The sequence below is a fragment of the Neocloeon triangulifer genome, unplaced genomic scaffold (genome assembly GCF_031216515.1).
Source record: "Neocloeon triangulifer isolate White Clay Creek 2 clone unplaced genomic scaffold, ASM3121651v1 ptg000011l, whole genome shotgun sequence".
Lineage (NCBI taxonomy): Eukaryota > Metazoa > Arthropoda > Insecta > Ephemeroptera > Baetidae > Neocloeon > Neocloeon triangulifer.
The window spans coordinates 1,506,167-1,514,063 of record NW_026775553.1 but is presented as its reverse complement, the minus strand read 5'-3'; the positions used below and the strand labels follow the sequence as shown (position 1 = coordinate 1,514,063).

Genomic DNA, 7,897 nt, shown 5'->3' with positions numbered 1-7,897 from the left:
AAAGGAAGAGCAAGAGCCGCTCGCTCGCTCGCTCGCTCGCTATCACGTGTAACGAGCAATATCACAGATGACATCTTCTTCTTGCTTGCTTGCCAGCTCCACAGCGCCTTCAGGACATATTATCGTGACGTCACGACGCCAAATAAACTTTACTCCTCAGGGACCTGCACAACGACCTCGCCCTGCTGGAAACCACTATCGTAGTTTTTTTTTTTTTTTTTTTTTTTAATAAAACAAGATTTGATAATTCAAGTTCATATATATTTTGCATTATACAATTATCAAGTTAAAATCCCGGATTCTCTGGCCGGATTCCGGTGAAGTCGGTAATGAAGTCCCAGTGACTGGCAAGCTTGGTGAAAACAACAGGCTTGCCGCGAATGCAGCTCTCCTCGTCGTAAAATGAAAATATTCCGATCTGGTGAGATTCGGAATTTGTGTCTGTAAGAGTCAAGGGAGACCCGGTGTCGCCCTAGAAATATATTAGTGCATTAACGAGAAAAATAAAATTATTTGTGATAAATACACCGCAAGGTCCACGTCCTCCGGCAGTGCTCAGGCAAATGTGCTTCTCGTTGACGTATTGTGCTCCATAATTGTCAATGCAAACTTGCAAATCTTGAACGTCGACGTCGACATATCGTAAGACATCCGAATAATTGGTTCCGACACCTGAGTGGAATATTATTTGGCATATTCAACATGTTATTTTTCCATTATCCTTACCAGATCCCCAGCCGCTCATGCGACCACGAACGCCCTGATAGGTGGCATTGATCTCGGATTCAAAAGGCAACTGAGATTGGCTAACATAAGCTGGCGAAAACAGAAAATCACTATATGAGTTTACCTAAACTTTTATTATCATAATAATTGCAAAAGAAGGCCTTATTAAAAAAAAAAAAAAAAAAAAAAAAACCCAGGTAAAATACTAATTGTATCGACTCACGTGATGAGCTGACTCTTGTAGGTAAATGTACAATAGCAATGTCGTTGGCAAACGTGTCTGAGCTGTAATTAGGATGAACGAAATGATAGTCGGCGATCAGGTCAACACGGCCGATCTCAGTCGTTGCCGAGACGTTGTGGACTCCGAGGACGACACGGATCTTGGCATTCAAATCATTCTCCCTATTGCACAAAGTGAAAATCAAAAGTAATATTGAATTTAAATTGTACTTACGGTGGAACGCATTGGGCCGCTGTGATTACGTAATCTCCGCTGATCATGGATCCACCGCAGTACAACTGGACTGTGCCGTTGATTTCGCTAGTGATGACAGCCATCCACGGAAATTGACCCCGAGTTGCGACATCCCCACCGACTATCCTATTACCTTCTTGAAATTCAATCAATGAACAGATTTTTGCATTGAAATAAATAATCAGTCATACCTTTTTCAGCAATCGACGAACAGATTAAAGACACCTGATCGATTATTATAGTTGAGGTGAAATTTTTAAAAGCAATATTTTTCACTTACAAGAAGCCATAATGTGCAGAACATCCAGTGAAACCCGTTCATTTTGCCGCGGTTTTCTTACGTTTAAAAACTTTTCTCACCTCGGCAATTATATATGCGCAAGATGATTATCAATTATCATAAGTCTGCTTAATGTAAGGTGATCTCATTAAAATTTAATTTCAATCTAAAGAGATCTTTTAATCCTGTGGTAAAATTTCACGATCGAAGACTGATCCATGGCGATTTGAATTTTAATCGTGTTATAATCGCTAACAACTTCATGCTTGACAAGTAATTAGTAATTACTTTTTGTCAAGGTCGTTTGAATTGAACCTGATTAAATAAGCGTACGTGCATTGCACAGCGGAATTTGGAGTTTGTGACTCACACATTGACTATCAAGATCGGTTATTAAGTTCTGTGTTCAAAGATTTCAAGTTTCTAATAGTACGTGTTAAATGAAACACAATTAATGCTTTCTTACTATGGGATTTTCATTACAAATACGATATTCTAGGCAAATTCCTACAATCCCGTTTACGGTTGTGGCCGAATTCCGGTGTAGTCAGTGATGAAGTCCCAATGGCTCGCAAGCTTGGTGTAGACGACAGGTTTGCCGCGAGTGCAGTAGGTTGGATCACCAAATGAAAATATTCCAATCTGGTGAGCTTCGGAGGTTGGCTCGGTCAAGGTCAGGGGCGACCCCTCGTCACCCTAAATCAATTAAAAATAATCAACCGTTAATTTAATAAACTTTGATCAATACATGGCAAGGTCCGCGTCCTCCTTCAGGATAAATGCATATGTGTTTATCTGTCACGTCGAAATTCGGGTAATAGTCCCTGCAGAATTGCAGCTCCATGACGTTATTGTCAACAAATTGTAAGACATCTGAATGAGTTGACAGGCCGCCTACGTGGAAGAACTTTATTTAAAATTGGTCAAATATATTGCAAGATACCATCCCTGCTCGCTCCCCAGCCGCTCACACGCGTCCTTATGCCCTGATACGTTTCGGTGGCCTCAGAAGCGTAAGGCAACCGTGATGGGTCAATGTAAGCTAACAAAAATTAATCATTATTAATTACTAGTTGTTAAAAAATCATGTTAAAAGTAAGTGATTGAAATTAATTTAAGAATATTGAAAAAATTTATTTTTCAAAAAACATTAAAATAAAGAAAAGAAAAATTGGTTAATATTTTCATTTAATCTTTTTCAAATGTGCTGACAACTAATTTTCAAAGAAGATTTTCATACAAAGGTAACTTTTTCATATTCTTGAAGTTAAATGAAATTTGAGGAAATTTCTACTAACCTTTTAATTTGAACAAAAACGAACCAGAAATTTAAAACGAAATAGAGACAATGATTTGCCCTTAAATGGCTTAAAAAACTCAAGGAAAAGTGTCAAATTCAAATAAACCCGAAATTCGTGCATAGTGAAATTTTTATAGATATATAATCTACACAAAGTTACTGCCTTAAATAATGTAATTAGAATTTATGTTAATTTAGGATAACATATTTCAATTTATTATTATTTATATTTCGTGTAATTTTGAAACTCACGTGATGAACTGACTCTTGTCGGTAAATGGACAATTGCAATATCGTTCGCCAAAGTAGTTGGGTTGTATCCAGGATGAACGAAATGATAGTCAGCGATCAAATCAACACGGCCAATCTCAGACCCAGATGTCAATGATACATTGTGGACACCAAGGACAACCCGAATCTTGGCACTCAAATCATTCTCCCTTAAAAAATTAATTTAAATAAAAAAAATGGGTATGAATTTCACTCTCACTCACGGTGGAACGCATTGAGCTGCTGTGATCACGTAATCTCCGCTGATCATGGATCCCCCACAATATAATTGAACTACGCCATTGATCTCGCTAGTGATCACGGCCATCCACGGAAATTGACCCCGAGTTGCTCCTTGTCCTCCGACTATCCTATCACCGCCTTTTGAAATTCAAACTCTACTAAGTTTGTTGCATTCAAAGCTTTCTCTGGTTTTGAAAAAAAAAATTAATACCTTTTCCCGCAATCGACGTTCTGATTACAGGCACCTGATTGGATCATATTTTAGTTGAAATTTTTCAAAGCAAAAATGTTTTGTCTTACAATAAGCCATATTGCGCAGAAAATCCAGCGAAACTCGTTCATTGTTGCAATGGTTTTATTACGATTGATATAACTTTGCGCACCTCTATTATATTTATACTCATACGCACAGAGATAATTGCCAATTATCAGAAGTCGACAGTAACATGAAAGTACTTCATGTTTGACAAAAGTAATTGGTTTTTCAATTTCGCTTGCAATGAGATTAAATTCGCGTTTACTGAGACATTTGGAATTATGTTGAGATTGCTCATTGTTAAGCCCTTTGTGAGATTTTTTTTAGTGTGATATTGATAAAAATTTGACATAAAAATTATGATGCGTTACTAGAGAGTTTTTATTACACATTCTTATCAAAATATTAAAGTTCGGCTTGAGGACGAATTCCGGTGTAGTCAGTAATGAAGTCCCAATAACTGGCAAACTTGGTGTACACAACGGGCCTACCGCGAGTGCAGTAGGTTTTGTCGCCAAACGAAAATAATCCGATCTGGTGAGCATCAGAGCTGGTTTCGGTCAGGGTCAGGGGAGACCCAACGTCGCCCTAACACTTTCAAATTAATAAAATGAAAATAAAATAAACTTTATCAATACAAAGCAAGGTCCGCGTCCTCCTTCAGTGCTAATGCATATGTGATTTTCGTTTACTTCGAATCCTGTTAATGCGTAATAGTCCTGGCATACTTGCAAATCCTGAACGTTATTGTCAACATATCGTAAGACATCTGAATGATTAGACAGGCCATCTGAGAGAAAGTAATTTATTAATGTAGGTTTCAAGCCTGATGAATACAAGGTATTATACATACTATCTCTGTCCGCTCCCCAGCCGCTCACGCGGGTCCTTATGCCCAGATAAGTTGCGTTCCACTCGGATGCATAGGGCAGCTGTGATTCCTTAACATAAGCTTGCAAGGATAAATTATTATTAAATAAATGCCAAGGAGCTAGCGAATGTTTGATTAATAAATTTGTTTAAAATCAATTAAGAACTATTAAGATTTTTTTAAATCTTTAGACTTACGTGATGAGCTGACTCTCGTTGGTAAATGGACTATGGCAATGTTGTTGGCCAAAGTGGCTGCATTGTAATCAGGATGAACAAAATGATAGTCAGCGATGAGATCAACACGACCAATCTCAGTCGTTGCCGATACGTTATGGACACCGAGGACAATACGAATCTTGGCAGTGTAATCATTCTCTCTTTTTGAAAAATGAAAATTTATAAACTCTGAATTCAAATTTCACTCACGGTGGAACGCATTGGGCCGCCGTGATTACGTAATCTCCGCTAATCATGGATCCTCCGCAGTACAACTGGACTGTGCCGTTGATTTCGCTAGTGATGACAGCCATCCATGGAAACTGTCCCCGATAAGCGAATTGTCCACCGACTATCTTGCCACCGTCTTGAAATGAATAGAATTTTTTATTGATTTGAACTTACAGGCGTTTGAAAAATTAATCAAAGTACCTTCTTCCGCAATCGACAAACCTGAGGTAGCCACCTGAGTTGTTTTAGGAGTAAATTTTTGTTGAGAAATTAAAATTTAATATAATTCTTACAGTGAGCAATAATGCACAGAAAATCCAACGGGAAACGCTCATTTTAGCCATGGTTTCAGTTCTACTAAATATTTGTGCCCACCTCATTTATTTATACGCATTCTAGAAGCAAGATAATCATCAAATTATCAGTCTAACACGAAAACACTTGTTGTTTGACAAGCAACACGTTTGAATGAAGCACACTTAATTAAGCTATGCGATTGTCTCACACATAATCAATATCGCTGATTGTTGTGCTCTATGTAAAAAATTAATTACAAAGTGGTTGCTATTGAAATTGCAAATAACGCACGTCAAATAAACAGACAGCGTTAATTGAAATCCTTCTTTATCTATCACAATTATATACTTCATACAATCCCGAGGACACATTTGGTAGGTTCGTGATGATTCAATGATAAAAATAAAAATTGAATATTACTTTGCCTGGATAGACTTTTTAGTTGTTTACTGATTTAAATAAAAGTTCATAGTGTTTTTTTAATTATTTATTCAAAATATAAATTGCATAGATTCTTTCAGTTTCAATTAACTTTTTTATATCATCAGATGTTAAAAATGTTTGATAGGGAAAAATAAGTGAGAGGCGGAAAATAAAACAAGATAATTCCCCTTGTCCTGATTTGATTGAATATTACAGAATAAGAGAATGTAATTGTTAATGTGTAATAATGAAGCGTATACTAAATGAACGTATTGCATTTTTTATTTATTTTCTTTTCGCGTGAGAAGAATGGGAAAATAATTTTTCAACAAATGAAAGCTTGCTTCTCGAGAAATTTATTACAATTTTTACAACTGCACATGCAAGTTAGTAATCTACAGGGTTAGGTGTAGGTGGAGATAGTGGAAGGAGTCCTGTGTAGTCAGTAATGAAATCCCAGTGACTGGCAAGCTTGGTGAAAACAACAGGCTTGCCACGAATGCAGCTCTCGTCGTCGTAAAATGAAAATATTCCGATCTGGTGGGTGTCGGCACTCGGTTCCGTCAGAGTCAGGGGAGCCCCGGTGTCGCCCTGAATCAGGAAGCATTCGTTTGAATGTGAAAAAACGGTCATTTTTTTGTAATACTTTGCAAGGGCCATGTCCTCCGGCTGTGCTGACGCAAATGTGTTTTTCATTCACGTAATCTACTCCGTAATAATCAATGCAAACTTGCAACGGGCGCACCAGCGTGTCGACATATCTCAAGATTTCCGAATAGTTTGATTGAATGCCTTGGTAAATATGATATTGTAATCACGTAAAGTTAATTATAGATTATAATTTACCATCTTTGTCAGCTCCCCAGCCACTCATGCGAACACCGACGCCGTCATAGGTTGCATTCACTTCATAATCATATGGTAATTGCGAGTTCCCAACATAAGCTGAAAAAAATATGAAAAAAGCAACATTCAGCACGGAATAAATATCAAATTAAAAATGATTGATCTGAATAATTTTTATCTTATTATAGACTCACGTGATGAAAACACCCTCCTTGGCAAGTGGACAATGGCAATGTCGTTGGCCTTGGTGACTGAGTCATACTCAGGGTGGACGAAACGGAAATCGGAGATCAAGTCAACGCGGCCGGTCTCCGTCGTGGACGTGATGTTGAGGGCGCCGAGGACAACGCGCACCTCGGCAGTTAAATCACTCTCCCTAAAATTAAGTAAAAATCAAGAAATAGGGATTATTAATTAACTTACGGTGGAACGCATTGGGCTGCCGTGATTACGTAATCCTCGCTAATCAACGATCCACCGCAGTACAACTGATCCACGCCGCCGATTTTGCTGACGACCACAGCCATCCACTTGATTTGTCCTCGAGTTGCATCCTCACCACCAATAATGCGTCCGCCATTTTCACCCTCAGAAAACTCAATTACTGTGGGAAAAAGGTTTACAACCAGTTCTGTTCAAATGAAAATCTTTTACCTGGTTCCTCTATATTGTAATTTTCAAATCCTAGGACGGTAACCTAGCGAGAAATAAAAGTGTTCTGATGGAATTTACACAAATTTGTGCAATCAACTCACCGAGAGGCAAATGACGCAGAGCAACGTGCTGATCGCTTTCATCTTTGCGTTCTACAATCAGAAGAGTTCGCGTCTCTTATATAGGAAGAAGAAAATCCTTTTTTCGGTCATCAACTTTGTTAATCCTTCATATACAAACTATTTCATTTGTTGTTTACCGAAAAATGCGTCGATCAGTGTAATCTAGGATGAAAAGTCTAACTTAGGGAAACGGCAAAAGCAATCTTTATCAAACTCTTATATGGATCAATGTTTTCACAACGTTTGGAAACGGCTTATTTTCAATGATACAAGCGTATTGCGGCAGCACACCAACGTTAATCCCGACAAAAACAATATCATCAGAGCAAACAATCCCATTATTCAGGTTATAATAAATTTTTACTTGAGCAATAAAAAAAGCAGCAGTGATTGCGAGGAGGACGTGTGTAAATTGTTTCGTTTTTCTTCTGCAGAGAATTTAACGTGTTTGTTTGGGCAGTCTTTTTAAAAATTAGGTCATGTCTGTTTTGAAACAGGATTATTTACAGAAAGTCCTGAATAAGTTTCAAGTAAATTATTTCTTATTCTCTAATCATAATAAAATTAATTTCAAAATATTTACTAGGTTATTATTGTTAATGTTTTTGAAAGTTGGTTCATATGGAATTTGTACCACAAATAAAATTATATTATTTAATTATGTAATACTTCAAATGTAAAA

At 37.4% G+C, this 7,897-nt stretch overlaps 4 protein-coding genes across 5 annotated transcripts; all 4 read right to left on the bottom strand.

Moving 5' to 3' along the window:
• Window positions 1-239: 239 nt before the first annotated feature.
• Window positions 240-1,789, bottom strand: LOC132195867 (brachyurin-like). 2 transcript variants are annotated; one of them, XM_059618134.1, is made up of 7 exons: window positions 1,485-1,789; window positions 1,396-1,429; window positions 1,184-1,340; window positions 950-1,131; window positions 727-816; window positions 527-672; window positions 240-472 (listed from the first exon to the last, which is right to left on the bottom strand). In XM_059618134.1, the coding sequence occupies exons 1-7, from the start codon at window positions 1,524-1,526 to the stop codon at window positions 287-289; spliced, it is 837 nt and encodes a 278-aa protein (XP_059474117.1). In that variant the 5' UTR covers window positions 1,527-1,789; the 3' UTR covers window positions 240-286. The 2 variants fall into 2 exon arrangements, with proteins under 2 accessions (XP_059474117.1, XP_059474118.1); XM_059618135.1 differs by having other exon boundaries at window positions 1,184-1,337.
• A 150-nt stretch (window positions 1,790-1,939) lies between these two features.
• LOC132195866 (brachyurin-like) lies at window positions 1,940-3,712 on the bottom strand. The gene is made up of 7 exons (XM_059618133.1): window positions 3,598-3,712; window positions 3,509-3,542; window positions 3,279-3,435; window positions 3,037-3,224; window positions 2,428-2,526; window positions 2,233-2,378; window positions 1,940-2,180 (listed from the first exon to the last, which is right to left on the bottom strand). The coding sequence occupies exons 1-7, from the start codon at window positions 3,637-3,639 to the stop codon at window positions 2,004-2,006; spliced, it is 843 nt and encodes a 280-aa protein (XP_059474116.1). The 5' UTR covers window positions 3,640-3,712; the 3' UTR covers window positions 1,940-2,003.
• Window positions 3,713-3,916: 204 nt separating this feature from the next.
• On the bottom strand, window positions 3,917-5,265 carry LOC132195864 (brachyurin-like). The gene is made up of 7 exons (XM_059618132.1): window positions 5,167-5,265; window positions 5,075-5,108; window positions 4,853-5,009; window positions 4,622-4,803; window positions 4,407-4,505; window positions 4,192-4,343; window positions 3,917-4,141 (listed from the first exon to the last, which is right to left on the bottom strand). The coding sequence occupies exons 1-7, from the start codon at window positions 5,251-5,253 to the stop codon at window positions 3,959-3,961; spliced, it is 894 nt and encodes a 297-aa protein (XP_059474115.1). The 5' UTR covers window positions 5,254-5,265; the 3' UTR covers window positions 3,917-3,958.
• A 481-nt stretch (window positions 5,266-5,746) lies between these two features.
• Window positions 5,747-7,375, bottom strand: LOC132195947 (brachyurin-like). The gene is made up of 7 exons (XM_059618266.1): window positions 7,195-7,375; window positions 7,094-7,136; window positions 6,863-7,043; window positions 6,634-6,815; window positions 6,440-6,538; window positions 6,240-6,385; window positions 5,747-6,184 (listed from the first exon to the last, which is right to left on the bottom strand). Exons 1-7 carry the CDS (start codon window positions 7,234-7,236, stop codon window positions 5,981-5,983), a joined length of 897 nt encoding a protein of 298 aa, XP_059474249.1. The 5' UTR covers window positions 7,237-7,375; the 3' UTR covers window positions 5,747-5,980.
• Between the last annotated feature and the right edge of the window lie 522 nt (window positions 7,376-7,897).